The sequence below is a fragment of the Cebus imitator genome, unplaced genomic scaffold (genome assembly GCF_001604975.1).
Source record: "Cebus imitator isolate Cc_AM_T3 unplaced genomic scaffold, Cebus_imitator-1.0 Scaffold286, whole genome shotgun sequence".
Taxonomy (NCBI): domain Eukaryota; kingdom Metazoa; phylum Chordata; class Mammalia; order Primates; family Cebidae; genus Cebus; species Cebus imitator.
This window is the reverse complement of record NW_016107601.1, coordinates 621,947-638,691: the sequence shown is the minus strand read 5'-3', so window position 1 is coordinate 638,691 and position 16,745 is coordinate 621,947. Positions and strand designations below refer to the sequence as shown.

Here is a 16,745-nt window from a genome sequence, read left to right as displayed (position 1 = left end):
TGCACTAGAACTTCTTCTTACAGAGCACCAACCACAGCTCATCACCAGACTCTAAGCTCCATCAAGACGGGAAGAATGTCAGGTTTCTAAAATGCTGACTGTTCGGTGTTTAGTAAGGGCCTGCATGCTCGGCGCATGAAGGTAACACTTGGTGCTGTGTTACCAAGACTTGGTTATCATTTGGATGGGAAAGAGAAGGAGAAGGATTCAAGGTTGGCACCTAGATTTCTGACTCAGGCAACAGGTGCAAGGAAAACTCTTCACAAGGATGGGAAATATACGATGAGGAATAAATTTAGGAGCAAACTTCATGAGTTCAGTTTAGGACTTGTTGAGTTGGAGGCACCAGGGCGATACCCTGGTGGAGGTGTCCAGTTGATAATTGGATAGAAGGGATTGGAGCTCAAAGGATAGGTCTGGCTTGGAAATAGAGATGCAAATGTATCAGCAGCATAGATACAGTGCTTAAAGCCAGTGAGACTATGTAGTAAGAAGAGGCTTTGTAACGGACCCTCTGGGAAGACCATCATACAAGGAGTAGGAAAAGGAAACTAAGTCAGCAAATGGGATCAAGCCAGCAGTGCCTAGCAGCAGAAGAAAAGCCATGACTGCAGAGTTCTGGAAGCCTGGGGACTGGGAAACACCAGAGGGGCCGGGGGTGGGAGAAGACTCATGCTGATGGGGCAGTGTAAGAGGAGAGAGTACAGGGTAGAGGGTGCAAGGAAGTCATGAGGGAGCTAGGTGGGAGCACTCTCAGGCCTTAGGGGCCAGGAGTGAGGACAGGGAGAAGAGAGAGGAAGGCAGATCGTGGCTTCATGAAGCTGGGCACTGGAGGAGTGGAAAAGATAGGGCGTGGATGATAGCAATGTTGAAATGAAGGGGGGTTTTTGTAGTTTGTTTTCTTTCCTCCCCCTCCTATTTTTTTTTTTTTTTTTATTTTTTTTTTTTTTTTTTTTTTTCTCCTATTTTTTTTTTTTTTTTTAAAGATGTAAGACACTGAATAAGTTTAAATGCTGATGGGAATAATGCAGTAGAGGAGAGAACAGGGATCAGGGAGACAGTGGAGGTACCCAGAGGGCAAAGCTTCCTTAGGAGTGTGGTTCCCAAACTTGTCCCCATGTTAGAATCACCTGATGTGGGGTCTTTAGAAAAATTCTGCAGCCAAGGCCACACCCCAGAGCAACTAAATCAACTCTCTGGAGGAGGGGCACAGACCGCAGTCGGGTTGAAACTCCCCAGGGACTCCAAGGAGCAGACTAGTTTGGGAACCTCCCCGCTAGAACTTGCTCCTGGAATTGTGGCACTCAGGCCTGCAGCATTGCCTTGCCTGCAGCTTATTAGAAATAGAGACCTCCAGAGTCAGAATTTTCATTTTAACAAGATCCCCAGGAAATCTGTGTGCACATTAATGTTTTAAAGGCCCTGCGCCAGGAGGCAAGAGGAGATGAATCCAGGCAGCGGGAACTCAATAAATGCTGATTTATGAATGAATGCAGTGATGAATGGTGCATCCAGAGTACAGGTGGAGGGATGGAGACCACAGCAGGAAGCACACCCTGTCCTTTGAGACAAGAGACAGAGAAGGATGCGGCAGATGTAGTGAAGCTAATGGGCTGGTTTGTTTTGGGAAGTTGATGTCATCTACTTCATCTGTAAAACAGAAGGTGTCATCTGCTGCCAGTAAAAGAGGGTGGACTAGGGGCTGGGAAGAGTGGAGGTTTAATGAAGATTGAGGGAGGACGCTAGCTAGGAGAGGCAGCAGGGCCAGTGGGCAGACTTCAGGCCTTGCTGAGACTGACGGCCATGGTGTATTATTAGTAGCACCAGCTGGCATTCCCAGTTCTGTTCAGCAGTCTGTGTGCACGGGAGGACAAGATGCAAAGTCAGGTTCACCCAGGGTTGAACCTGGATGAACTGTGGGGACGGTGTGGCCAGAGGGACGGTGCGGCCAGAGGGACAATAGGGCAGAAGGTCTGAGGACAAGACCTTTTGAGCTCGGTTTTTAAAAGAGTAGAATCCAAGCTAGAGAGGGAAGGGAATGAGGGGGATGTGGCCGGCATGGCCAACAGATTGGAAGTTCTGATGAGGACTGAAAACGAATGCCTTGGAGGTTTGGAGTGAGAGAATTGGAGGGGCGGCATGGATTTATGGTTTTAGAGGTGCAAACCATTTTGGTGGGTTCTGATTTAATCCTCCCACATGGTGATGGGTTCGACCTATGAAGTTTAGGCTGCAAAAAACCCATCTGCTCAACAGCCTTCGTATGATGAGTGGGTGATGTTAGTATGACAAAAAGCCATTGGTTTCCCCCAAAGAAACATAAATGATAACATCAGTGAAGCTGCTATTTTTCTCTACTGTAATCAGACAGGTGTGGTTTGAGCCTCCATCCCCCTCTGACATGGTGTCATCTAGGGCAAGAACCTTAACCTGTGGAAGCCTCAGTCTCCTCAGCTGTAAACTAGGAGTCATTATGCCCATTCCTCAGAGTTGGGAGGATTAATGAGATGCCTTATGTAATGGTATCCAGCTTTGAATAAATGTTCCTTTCTCTGTCCTCTCCTCCCATGAAACTTGAGCACTGCTGTAGGGGACATTTGTACACATGTTGTTCCTCCAAGGAAGGGGAGAGCTTAGGCTTGGATGGCCTAGAACTTGGAGGGAGGAAGTCCCACCTGGAGGGACTAAGGCTGTCTAGTCCTGCATCCTTCCTCTCTGTAAAAAGCAGGAAAAATTGGTCCATTGCACAAGCTACAGCTCAGCTCCCTTAGAGTTGGCACTCCGGGTTGCCAGGGAGTCATTCCACAGGACTGCCTAAAGCCCTGCACGTCCAGAACTGGGCATGAGCTCTGAGGAATAGGAAAGAACCGCCACAGCCTTGGGCCCAGCGGGAGCTCAGGGCAGCCAAGCTGACGGGTCCATCAGGACCCATTTGCCTTGGTCCTATGAGCTGGGCTCTTGTGGACTCTCTGTCCTCCACAACGTGAAGGGACACTTACTTCCCAAAGGGCCTCTCCAGGGCGAATGGCCGGGCAGCGTAATAGTATTGCTTGTATTCATCCATCCACACTTCAGCTGTTCGCTTGGTGTTCCTGGGGAGACAAAGAGTGGCAAGGAGTGTCAGTAAGAGGCCGTCTGAGAGGGCCTGTGAGTGCCAGTTTAAATACACATGTGTGGGCTGAGTTGGCAGCACCACCCAGGTGGGGGCCACCATGGTCAACCCACTATCATCACTGCTCCCAGCGCACTGAGACCACCCAAACCCTACCCAATCTCCAAAGGGGTCTTTGCCCCAAGGCACAAGATTTTAGTACAAATTGAGTATCCTTCACAGAAATGCTTGGAAACAGATGTGTTTTGGGTTTTTTTTTTTTTTTTTGAATATTTGCATACACATAATGAGATATCTTGCGGATGGGACTCACACCTAAACACGAAATTCATTCATGCTTCACCTACGCCTCCTACACATAGTCTGAAAGTACTTATATTTTTCCCTTGGGGATGTTGAATAAACCTTGTGTTGTATACCTGCATTTTGACTGTGACTCGTCACATGAGGTCAGCTGTGGAACTTTCCACCTGTGACATCGTGTTGGTGCTCAGCAAGTTCCAGATTTTGGAGCATTTTGGATTTTAGATTTTTGGATAAGGGATGCTCACCTTTACTAACAACAAAGAACTTTCCCCCAAGAGATGCAGACCAGGAAAACTGTGCCAGAAACTGAATTTCTGCAGCTCTCAAAGAAATAGGGAGAAAAGGCTCGGGAACCTGACACACGCCCTCACTGCCAGTAACCAAGAATGCAAAGGCAGGGCCTGCATGGGCCATCTTGCCCCTGGCTGTCCATGGGCTCTTGCTCCCAGGTTCTGTTCTTTACCACAGTGGAAGCGCTCAGGGCCCAGCTCTCCAAGGGGAAAGTCGGCACACACAGGTCTTCCTGCAGGCTGTGCAGGTAGCCTGCCGCAGGTATAAAGAACTAAATAATCAGGCTTCTCTTTCCAGACTTTTCGCTAGCCCTCTAGTTCTTAAAATCAGGTTATCTTCCCCGACTCTGACCCCCATAAATCACACAAAAGGAGACAGACAGAGAGACACACACTAAGGATGACATCCCTCAGCCATCATGGGTCCCAGAAAGAGCCCCAGAAAAGAGGAACAAATGTCAGAAAACAGTCAGGTGGCTGGTGGGCTGGGCAGCAGTGGTACCTGCTGACGCCAAGTAGGGGAACGTGGGCCCCACCCGTAAAGGGGGTGCTCTTTCAGATGCTAGTTCTGCTTTGGAGCAGAAGCATTCAAGAGAAGAACATGGCAAGCCCTTCTAAGCTGGGACCTGCCATAACAGTTTGTACACACACAGCCTGGTCCGTGGGACACTGGAGGCAATTAACAGCACCTTCCTGGCCCCTTTGTTGGCCTAGCCATCAGCACATTGGAAGCTGCTTAGCAGACATCTGTGCCACAATCCTCTAGAAACTGAATGACCCACCAGTGGCATGCAGGATGTCCACTGGCCAGGGCCCAGTCTCAAAGACAATGACTGTCTGGAGCCCCAGGCTCTGCCCCTCATTCCCAGGCTGGCCCTGCTCCAGGAGGCCACATGGCTCCTGCACAGCCACCTCTTCCCTGTGCCAGACACCCCCAGCTCACCTTTACTTTTTAAAACCCGAGAGCTGAGGCAGCCCTGCCTTTGTTCCCCGCTGCCCCCTAGCCTGCTGATTTTCTCATCGCTCAACCCCTGCCCTCCAGGTTTTTGTAAAAGATGTGGCCAATTTTCCCCATTTCTCAGACCCATGTCTCCTCCAGGACAGCTGTGTTGGGGTGGCAGTGTCAGGACGTGATGCACGCAGCTCCCCCTACCGCAATGGACCAAATGACAGAAAAAAGGAAGAGGGAACCACGTGGAGGAGTGAAGCTATCAGATGCTGAGACAGAAGGTGGGGGAAAGAGAGAGAATCAAGAGGAAAAGATGGAAAGAGGAATATTCACAAATAAAGTTTGAAAGGAGAAGAGGAAGATCAAAGTGGAGAAACTGAGGGAGAGTAAATGAAGGGAGGAAGCAGGGAACAGGCAAGTGGGCACCCTTGGGTCTCTGGGCCCTGGCAAGAGCCACCCCCCAGACAGGAGAAGAGAGCAGCAGCAGACAGGAGCACAGGGTCTCAGGCCCTGCCCCAGCCCGGACCCTTCGACTGTGCTGCCAGGCACCTAAGTGGCATCCCTTGGGCCTTCCCATTCCCTGCATGTGCCCAAAGACCTCTCCCTTTGTGACCCAGCCCAAAGGTGAGGGCAGCAGCTCTTCTAGAACTCTGAAGTTAAAGGGCCGCCCCTCCCCCACCCCACACAACCCTAAATATCCGGAGCCCATGCCTTGCAGGAGGGCACTGACCATGACTTGAAGCCCACGAGGCCTCACGTGGGGCCTTCCGAAGCCTCAGAAGCATGGGGAAAGCCTCTGGTCCTAACGCTGGATGTGACAGGCCTGCCCTCCCTCCCCAAGCAGAGTCTGGGTAGTACGAGGTACAGCCTCTGCCAATCCAAATCACACAGGCAGCCTATCAGAGCACCAGGATGGCTGCAACCCTCACCAGCGGTCCCCCAGCCACGGCTGCCTGTGTTGCCGCCCACTGCACTGAGCCCCTGGGCACTTACTTTATATACGTGTTGGCATTTCCATCAGGGAAAACGTACGGGTGCTTCTTCCGGAAGACGTGCCCCACGCGGCTGCAGGGGACGATCTCCAGGCTGCCCCCACACATCCACACTCGGAAGGAGATTTCTGCAAGACAGTCATGCCCCTCCTATGACCTCTTAGCACGGTTGCTCCAGCTTGGAGGCCCCAGCTCTAATGAAACGGTGAGGCCCCCACAGAGGCCAAAGAACAGACTCTGCAGCCAGTCTGTAGGCTTCACTGGCTGGGAGACTTCGGTTTCCCCATCTGTGAATGGGAATAGTCCTACCACTTTGGAGGGTGGTATAAATGAGCTGGCTGGAAACAGTACCAACCGGCACGCTGGCCCCTGGAGCACAGTTAGGGACCAGTATGGTGGGGGCAGGGGCTCTGCTGCAGTGTCTTAGCCTGGAAAGGAGGAGCCTTGTGGGCACCAAAAGAGTGGCCTTTGAAATTGCAGAGGAGTTCATTGTAGAAGTCTAGTTGGACGCACTCCCTGTGATCCCAGAGGGTTAGAGTCAGGACCAACAGAAAGAAATTCCATTTGAGAATACGGGAAAATTTTCTAACAGTCAGGGGCCAGATGACCATCATGAGAAGACTCAGGACAGTCTAGAAAATGTCATGGCAAGAATGCAACAGAGAGGACTGAGTCCCCAGAAGGCCTCAGGGCAAGGTGTACATGAAAGCGCCTTTCACAATGAATGTGATTCTACCATTGGGGAAGAGCCATCTGAATCATAACCCAGGAGGAGAAAGTCTATGCAGTTAACTAGAGCTGAAAGCAGCTCTAGAAAATGCTGGAAGCCTCAAAGCTGTTGTTGCGGGTGTTCCTAGGTTTGTACACACACCCATTTCTTCCTGGTTGGCTGCTGCTACGGGCCCTCAGAAAGGTGGGTGGGATAGAGTTAGCAGAGGCGGCTGTGATGAGTGTCTTTCTCCCTGGGACTGCACCCCAGCAGTCTTGGAGCAGTGCTTCTGCCCTGAGAAGGAGGCAGAGGCATACCGAGGGGGGGAGGGAGGGAATTTTATCACTGCCATTGGTTACAATTGCCAGTGCAAGGTGGCATTCAAAGGCAGAATGACTGTTAGTGCTAACATTGCTCTTAAATTCTCTACAGATGATGTACCCCCTAACTGACCGCACCGAGAACAGGCTGCTCCCTGCTTCTCCCTGAGCCTGCCACGGGTAGAAAAGGCAGCTCCTGATCTGCAGATATTCTGTTCTGGCTGATGCTTCTGAAGTCAAGCCTGAGCACGTGACTGCTCCGTGAGGGGCCATGTGGAGGCAGGCTGTGTGTTCAGGGGCAGGGAACAAGGATGCAGGTATTCCAGGGTCTTCACATCACATATATATATATTTTTTTTTCAAGATGGAGTCTTGCTCTGTGGCCCACGCTGGAGTACAATGGCACAATCTCAGCTCACTGCAACCTCAACCTTCTGGGTTCAAGCAACTCTCCTACCTCAGCCTCCCGAGTAGCTGGGATTACAGGTGACTGCCACTACGCCCAGCTAATTTTTTGTATTTTTAGTAGAGATGGGGTTTCACCATGTTGGACAGGCTGGTCCCAAACTCCTGACCTCGTGATCTGCCCACCTCAATCTCCCAAAGTGCTGGGATTACAGGCGTGAGCCACTGCACCTGGCCTTCATATCACATATGTGTCCTACACCCTGCTCTCATTCACCTGTCCCCAGCCACCCTTACCTGTCACCTACCTGTCTCCTCACACATTTCCTAAGACTTCCTTCACACTAGCCCTACTTTACCACCTTCTCTGTACCTGCCCCTCTGCCTACCGCTATTCACTCCCATGAAGCCTGGATTCCCCTCAGAGTGGGGACCGTGTAGACTCAAGGAGGAAAAGAGGACTTCTCATGACTGCTATGGCATCATGGCGATAACATGGGGGGAAGGAAACAGGAAGAACTTAGCCTCAGGGTCAGCAGGCCCAAGTCTGCCATAACCTACCAGCTGCATCTTTGGGAAAACTGCATAAGCTCGTGGAGGACTGATTTCCTTTTATGTCAAACAAATGTCATAAAAACACTTCACTGGACTGCTGTCGGCATCAAATCAAATAGAATTTTGAGAACAACTGTGTAAACTTTAAGTATGACTGAAAGATCAGCAGCGGTTATTATAAGACATTCCTCTGAGGCCACTCTCTTTAAAACATGGACATCACCCACCTGTGCCCCTCTTTTAATTTCTTAGATGATTTACAGACGCTTCTTCTGCCACGCTGCAGGAAGCGCCCAAAATGTGTGCACTTCACATTTGAGATTTCGACTTTCCATAAAGTCCCATGGTATAGAGGGAGTTGGCATTTGGCTGGGGCACTGTTTGAATCATTTTTCACATGAGTCATTGAGCAAGGAGTGAGCTCAGCCAACTGCCTGGCACCCACATCCCCATCTTGCAGTCAGCACACTGAGGAACCTGGGGGTCGGTGCGTGGAGCTGTGTCAGCACGTGTGAAACTAAGTCTCATGTCTGTGCTCCAAAGACTCAAAACAGGGTCTGTTCCAGTTCCCAAAAAGGAAAACCCTCCAATTCCTCAACACTAGAGATGGAGTCCTTGCTCACCAGATATAACTTACACATTTTGTGCCAGTTTTCTTCTAAAGATATGTTATGTGTTTCATCTACGGCCTCTTCCTTTCCTTGTATTCAAATGAGACATATGTCCCTTTGCCTTTGCAAAGCGAATCCCTCCAACCTGTGCCTCCACCCATGCCCCACCCCCATTCCCCATTAGCTGTTTCTTCTCCTATGCTCCTTCCTCCCAGCTCTTTATTTCTCTCTCCATCTACTGACCCCTCTTGTCTGCCACAGTCATGCACAGGTGCCAACTATGCCAGCACCATTGTCTGGCCCTCATCCTTTGCTACCTTCCTTCTGGTATCCCCATGTTCTCCTCCTACATCCCCTCAATGCTCTGCCTCTGAGCATTTTCCTGGCACTGCTGTCTTCTCTGGTCCCAGAGTTCTATGCTGACAACTCACCTACATCCTACAAGCCCCAACTCTGCCCCAGGCTCCAGCACCAACTTCCCATAGTTGGCTGAGGTATCTATTGAGATGCATGGGACATTATCACACCCAAAATGTCTCCTGTGCCCTCAGCATCTTCCCACAGCCCACTACAGCCTGCCTCCTCTAAAGACATTCTTCCTCCTTCTCATTTTCTTATGTCCATTGCCTTAGCGCGAAAATTGGGTATTGCAATTCTGCAAGCATTGGCCATGGGAGGAAAATGATCCCTTCATGTACTTCTGGGCCAGACGGGCAGTAGCTGATTAGTCCTAACAACCCTGCTCCATTGTTATTAATGTTCTTATTTTGTGATGCAGAAGCAGCTCTGATAGGACAACTGAGAGCGAGGAGCTGGTGGCATTCAAAAGCAGGGAAGCACATCTCCCCAGCTCCAATATTCATGCTCTGTACCTGACGCCACCCTGCCTCCATACTGAACATCTTCCACCAGCCAGTACAGCTGTGGATACAAAGATACTGACTTCAAGGCACTCACAAACTAACCAGAGTGACAAATATATAGCTAGCTGTCACATTCCTACCTTGTCAACTCACTCATCCAGTCCTGAAGGATGTCTGTCTCAGGTCTCCTTTAGGCCGGCTGCTGCCGTCCAGAGGAGCCTGCAGCCTGAGATGAGCTAAGAGTGTCTCTACTCTGGAGTTCAGATGTTTAAGCCTGGAATTATTGGACACACATGTCCTGACGTGGATCGCTGTGCTCCCACCAGAGTCAACAGGCAGTCTGAGGGATGCGGCTTGGAGTTTTCAGATTAGTGTCATGATTTATAGGGACTACGACATGGGATATTTAAAACCTAGGACATACAGGTGCTCTACCCTGATCTGTATCACTGACTTCAAGAAAATGATATGTATCCTCTCAGGACTGCAAGCCAGGCCTGGTGGTTTGCACATATCTGCTGAGACCTTTGGGACAGTCTTGTAGTCCTGAGGCCCCGTGAAGGAGGCTTGCACAAGTGCCATCAGAAAGGCTGTAGATTCAGGTGTGAGACAGTGGGCCTTCCAAGTACAGCTTAGGGGCTCTGCTCTTCAAGGCTGCAGCACCTGCAGAGTCATCATTTCTGAAGTGAGGGAGGAGGGAGCAAAAAAATTTTGTGTAGGGAGTTTGTAGGGGGTTCTTGCTGACTCAGCACCCACATAATCTCCCTGGTGATGAATGCCACCTCACGGAGACCCAAATCCACTTTGAATTCCAGGCAGGGAGATGTGTAATTATTCCATCCTCATTGGGGGCACTGCTATCATCTTACTTTCTTTAAACCTTAGGTAAATATTTGAGAGCAAATTGCCCTCCTGCCCTCCATTTCCACCTCTTTCCTTTTGTGTCTCCATCAGCTGATCAGTAGTTCTCACTACCCCTCCAGGGTCCTAACTCTTCACCAGAACTAACTCTTTCCTGGCAAGCCCATGAATGGTAGACAGGAATTAAGGGGAAAAGGGGCAGCTTTCTCTCCAGGAAGCAAACCACAGCTATTCATATGCCACTGCTTGGCCATACTGGTCAAGGTTCTAATTTCATTTTATAGGCTGGTTTCTAAACAAAAGCAAATAGAATTATGCATGTTGGTACCACAATTTAAATGGAAACTCATATAATGTATATGTGTGTGTATTGTATATACATTATATATATGATACACACTACTATATATACAATATACAAGTGTCTGTTTCTCTGAGAGAAACAGAGAAACAGACCCTTACCTGGCTATTGTCATTCATAAGTCCACACATATTTACGTACAATGGGGAACATTGCCTTTCAGTGCTTTTTAAGTTCTCAGCATCTACTGAGCTAGAAAGCAAGCTCTGTTATTATTCTTTAATGAACGAATGGACTCGAGTAGAGATAATCTTATTGGCTCACAAAACATTGCCTTGAATCTGTGAGCAAAATTGCATTTCACCCACAACTGGGACAACCAAGTCTCCATCTACACCTCCTACTCTAGGCAAGTATTAACCACAAGCATGCCATGAACTGAACAGCCATACAACTGCAAGTGCCAGGTGACAGCCTTTATCTTTTCATATTCCCTATGCAAACAGAACAACCAATGTCTGATGGGACTCAATTACACTTAGGGAAGTTCAGAAGCAGCAGGAAAGGATGGCCTCAAGGGGTCTCCCTTGGTCATGGGGCTTTAGTTAGTAGCGCAGACAAAGAACAGAGTGTTGACTGCATTAGCTTTACTCTCCATCTGGCAGAAAAGATAATTTTCTATCACATTTGGATGGTCTTCTCAGAGGAGGCCATTTTCCTGATCTTGAGCCATTAATCATGGAAAGGGTGAGGGTGAAAGAGAAAGTCAAGGAATAAACGACTCCAGCAGATCACACACAATCCTCTTTCAACAAACCTTGCTCTCTAAAAGAGAAGGCAGCCCACCTTGATGGAGCAGAGGCACTTTCATTATCTAATTCATCTTCACAATAGCCCTGTGATGTGGGGACTACTCCCATTTTCCATTTTTGCAGTAACAAATCCCCACAAACTTAGTGGGTGGGTTTGGTGGGGCCCTCTGCTTAGGGTCTCAGACTGAAATCAAGGTGTCAACGGGATGGCTTCTTTCTGAAGGCTCTGAATAAGAATCTGCTTTCAAGCTCATTTAGGTTGTTTGTAGAACTCAGTTTTCCTTGGGGGTGCAGGACTGAGGTTCCCTTTTCCACATGGCAATTTGGGGCCTCTTTCGGCTACTTCCTTGTCACCCCCTCCAGCAGCCGTGGTCGGTCCCTTGGGCTTCACATCTCTCTGGTTTCATCTGCTACTTCTCCTCTGCCTCCAGCCTGAGAAAGTACTCTGCTTTTAAGGGCTCAGTTGTTTAAATTGGGTCCACCCAGAAAAGCCAGGATAATCCTGTACCTTCAGGTCACTGATTAATGACCCCAAACACACCTGGGAAATCCCTTTGCCATGTAAGCTAATATTCTGACAGGTTCCAGGGATTAGGGTGTGGATATCTTTTATGTGGGGCCCTGTTCTCCCTTTACAGGGATCAGTTTCCACTTTAAAGACTTAGAAATGGGCTCAGTGAGGTGAAGTAACTTTCCCAAGGATGAAGTAACTTTCCTGAGATGATTGCAGGATTTAAACTCAGGCCTACGAATGCTTGGTGATGATTATAGGATCTAAACTGAGGCCTACCTGATTCCACAGTTCTTCCCGTAACACACCCCCACCCTGCCTCCACACCCATCCCCTGCCCCCACACACATACTCACACACTTGGGAGAGCTGAGCCTGACATAGCCTGGTGTCCCTGGCTACCTTCCGGGACAGCAGGTGGTGGTGATTCCTCTCTGGGCCCCACCTCACCTCTCTCTTCTCAGCAGCCTTTTGTGCCTGCTGTGCTTTGGAAATCCCCTATTCTAAATTCAGAACTCCCATATTTGCCCTTCATATATGTGCCAATGGCTTTTTGGGAACATGTACCACCTACATACCTACACCCACACACACACACACCCCCCTACACACACACACACACACACACACACACACACACACACATACACACACACACACATATACTTTATAACAGTGCAACAGATTCCTTTTATCTCTAAAGACCAACAGCTAAAAGTAGGATGCAGCTCAAAGTAAGTGGTTACATTACATGTACCCTGTGTTATGTAAATTGCAGTTTAAGCATCCAATTTTAATGCAAATCAACTTCTGAAAAAAAATCTAAAAGCCACATTTTCCTAACATCTGCTCACAAGCTGAAATGCACATGTAATGATCAAAACTATTCAGCTCACCTTAGAAATGCTTTGTGGAAATGGTGGCACTGGGGTCAGGGCATGTGAGTATGTGAGACAGGGCTTTTACATGGCCACCACAGCCAATCCATCATCGGCTGCTTCTAACTCCTGCAGGGCAGGGGCCACGTGCTATTGAGTAGGTCATGGTCACCCTGGCCAGAGCCTGTCCCAATCATCTCATGCATCTTTGTGCTGTGAAATAAAGTCAACACAACATACGCAAACATATCTAGAACTCACAGAAATTCTATTACTTAGAAAGGAACGATGTCTCTATCAGCTGCTGTTATTCTTGTGTTTAAAGGAAACCCTTAAACATGTCTCTCTAGAGCTCCATTTAATGCAATAAAACTTATTTTAAATGGAGCCTCATATATATTGCCCTTCTTATCTTGAACCCCCTTCCCATTTAGTCTCTGGCTTTTTGAAACCGCATTTAGTGAGCAGTTCCTACCATCACTGGCTCAAGAATGAGAAATTAGATGAATGATCTTGACTTTAAGGAGCCCCAAGTTTGGTAGAAGGCCAGGGGCAAGCACAGATGAAAAAAGAGACAAATGCATACAAGGGCTCAGTGCATTGATGGAAAAGAGAACCGGGTGCTGAGGGGTGCAGAGTGAGGGAGAGGGCTGGACAGAGAGAGGGAAGGAAAGGCTTCTTGTTTGCAGAGGAGGCAGCCGCAGAGCTGAGTCTTGCAGAGTAGGTTGGGTGGAAAAGGGAAGCTAGGTTCTAATAGTGGGTTGGGCTCACTCTGGGAAGGGTGGGAGGTTCTGACAGTTGCTCTGGACCTAAGACTGAGGCAGGATAAGGCTGATGAGGCTGGAGAGGCAGGCAAGGCCATGGGAGGGAGGGATCCAGCTGAGGAGTGTGGGTCTTCCCTTAGGACAAGAGGGAGCCCCTGAGAATGCCAGGCCAGGAAGGGGTGGGGAGGTTTGCATTTCAGAACGAGCACTTTGGCAGAAGTGTGAGAGCTCAGATTTGATAGTACAGTAGAGATGGAGGACCACTAAGGAGAGTATTGGAGCAGACGGAAAGAAGGTGATGGATGTGAGTGATGCTGAGGGAGGGCAGCTGATCTGCAGGACTTGGTGACTTGGGGGCAGAAGGCCCCTCCTGCCACACTCTGGAGCCAGAATTTCTTTCTTCACCTCTTAGTGCCATCTCCCCTTTGCATCTGGGCATCACTCACACAACCCATCCAAATCCCTGATCTTCACAGGGTAGCCTCTTTCAAATTCCCCCTTCATGTACTCAGGTGCCTTGTCATCCCTGCCTGCAGATGTGACACTGTCCACGTGATACAGCCATCACTGGAAAAGTGCTGCATTTTCTGGCATATAAAATGCCAAAAAAAAAAAAAAAAACCCAAAATCCAGAAATGGCTTTCAAAGTGCTGTTAGCTGGCTATAACATAATAGGATGTTGGGGTGGGGAAAATGAAATATTTCCTGTGATGGCTGTTGGCAGTGCTTTTTTTGTGGTTTAAAAATTTTGTGATGGATTATAAATGTCTCCCCCACACCTCCCAGCACCCTTTCCAACTTTTCTATTTCAATCAGCTCGTGTTGATACCAAAAGAGTTGGAAGCCAGCTAGATGAGATTGTGACTTGAGTTGAGCAGATGTGTGCTAACATTGCTACAAGGAAAGGTATTGCTACCAAAACCAAAATGGACCAGGCTGTGCCATCCTTAAAATTCAGGCTGCCTGAATCCAAATAGAACTTCCATGTGGAAGAAGAATCAGACTCACTTTGTGCAGTTCAAGAGGGCAGAACAAGCCCTGACAGGCAGAAGATGGGGTAGCTGGGCTTTGACTTAGAAGAATTTTCTAATAGTTCAACAAAAAATGTATCTACAACAGAATATACCAAACTGTGAAATAGTGAATGCATCATTAAAAGAAACATTTGTGCAGAGATTGGATGGCTGCTGTCTATAAGAAATGCTGTAGAAGGGATTCATCTCATGGCTGAGAGAAAGGCTGGAAAAAATCACTAACTATAAGAAATACCGAGGTTGTCAAAACATAAAAATAGGCTCTGTTCCACAAGAGAGAAATCCCTGCCTCACTGAGAATACCAAAGGTTCATCTGCTCCAAGTTTTCCTGGGCTGGTGGAGGCAGACCCAGCCTCGAACCCCACACCAACAGTCCCCTATCACATTCTGGAAGGCCTTCGTGGGCTGGGTCCCAGGGAAAGGATTCGATTTTGTGCAAGTGTTGGGGTATTTTCCTGTTTTGTTTGCTGGGCATCCAGTCTGGACCCTGTATGGCAGGAGACTGACTTTTCTGATGCATTTCTCTACACTGCCCAGTTTGGGAGAACAGATGCTGTGGGTCAGGCCAGAAGCCATAAATTTCCGGGAAATAACTCTTAGTGACTGAGGGAGAAAGCCATAAAACACCCTGGAGGCAGAAACAGGAGAAAACAATGGCAGCGGACAACGCACGGATTACTGCTAAATGCCAGATGTGCCCCATAGATCATTCTCTTGGCTTGCGCCCCTGCTCAGAGAGCCCGCACCAGACATGTGCCACAGTGCCCAGAGAGGGGAGGTGTCCTGACACTTGGGGATGCTCCCTCTTACTCCACCGTGATGTGTTCATCCAGCAAATTGTTACAGAGGGCCTCCTGCCTGGCAGCCACTATGCTAAGCACCAGAGACAGCCAGGAACAAAACGGACCCAAACCCCCGCCCTCGTGCGGCTTCTTGTGATCTCCTAGGTCTCACCTGCTGGAGGAAACTAACATGTATTATGCCTGCATGCTGCCAAGATTTTACACACTTACTTCAGTGGCTTTTAGCAACCCCAAGAAGCAGAGTTAATATCCTGAAGTTATACCTTTAATACCTTTAATACGCAAGGGAGATGAGGTAGTAAGTATCACTAGCCGGATGGAATGGGTCTTTCTGACTGTGCTGTTTCTCCTGTGGCTGCAAGCCTCAGCTCTACACCACCATGACTGGACCCAATCACCTGTTTGTACAGCTTTGGGTCCTTAACCCAGCCACCCTCCCTCACTCCTTCCTCTCCCACCATAAAATACAGGTGAAATATCCCCAGACCCTCCTCATTACCCGAAACTGAGTGCTGCAATCACAGAAGCTAATAGACTTTAATTGATGTTAATGGATGTCACCATTGCTCCTGTTCCTCATTCTTTCTCCTCAAGCTCCTTCCAACTCCAGGTTTTCAAGTGCATCACTCCTAGTTCAAGCCTATATCTGACCCCTCAGACTTGGTGCTCCTCCTTGGTCTTCCTGGCTGTTGCATCTCAGCTTTCCGCTAACAGTCTGCCAGAGCGTGTTTCCCTGGTCCTCAACATTCATGCAGCCCCATGGACAGATTCCCTCATTATCACCACCCTCCAACAACTATTCCTTCAGCACCCTACCAGCTTTCACCTGAAGGCGTAACTCACCATCTCCCAGGACCTCATCCCAAGCCTGTGTGACTCTCTGACAGCTTGGCCCTGGATCCAAAACCACAGAGGTCCCCACCCCAGCCCCAGGGTGTATAGAACAGCATAGGTCAGGATGCAGAGGCAGGGACTCACCAAAGTTCTCCCCACCCCAGATGTCCATGTCCATATCATATTTCCCCAGGTAATCGAACCAAGCTTTGTCGATCACGAAGAGCCCTCCAGCTATGATAGGAGTCCTGTGCATTTGGAAGAAAAAGAGAGGGGATCAGTTCTGGTGGGGGCGGTGGAGATCACTCTCAAACTCTTCTGCCCCTTGAGTCTAGAACACCCATTTCCCATCTGGGGAAAGAAAACCTCTTTGGGGGAAGAAAACTCCCATTTTAATGATCACCATTCTAACTGGCGTCAGATGGTATCTCAATGTAGTTTTGATTTGCATTTCTCTGATGACCAGTGATGATGAGCATTTTTCATATGTTTGTTGGCCTCATGTATGTCTTCTTTTGTAAAGTATCTGTTCATATCCTTCGCCCACTTTTGAATGGGCTTGTTTTTTTCTTGTAAATCTGTTTTAGTGCTTTGTAAATTCTGGATATCAGCCCTTTGTCAGATGGGTAGACTGCAAAAATCTAGAGACAACAGATGCTGGAGAGGATGTGGAGAAATAGAAACACTTTTACACTGTTGGTGGGAGTGTAAATTAGCTCAACCATTGTGGAAGACAGTGTGGCGATTCCTCAAGGACCTAGAAATAGAAATTCCATTTGACCCAGCAATCCCATTACAGGGTATATACCCAAAGGATTATAAATCGTTCTACTA

General features: G+C 48.6%; 1 protein-coding gene across 2 annotated transcripts in view; it reads right to left on the bottom strand.

Moving 5' to 3' along the window:
• Positions 1 to 16,745, bottom strand: part of GALNT14 (polypeptide N-acetylgalactosaminyltransferase 14) — a 226,690-nt gene that overhangs the window by 15,560 nt on the left and 194,385 nt on the right. For both annotated transcript variants that reach the window (XM_017501940.2, XM_037729020.1), the window contains 3 exons: positions 16,056 to 16,159; positions 5,651 to 5,777; positions 3,000 to 3,092 (listed from right to left, as the gene is read on the bottom strand). In XM_017501940.2, coding sequence (XP_017357429.1) covers positions 3,000 to 3,092; positions 5,651 to 5,777; positions 16,056 to 16,159 — 324 coding nt within the window. The remainder of the gene's footprint in view (positions 1 to 2,999; positions 3,093 to 5,650; positions 5,778 to 16,055; positions 16,160 to 16,745) is intronic.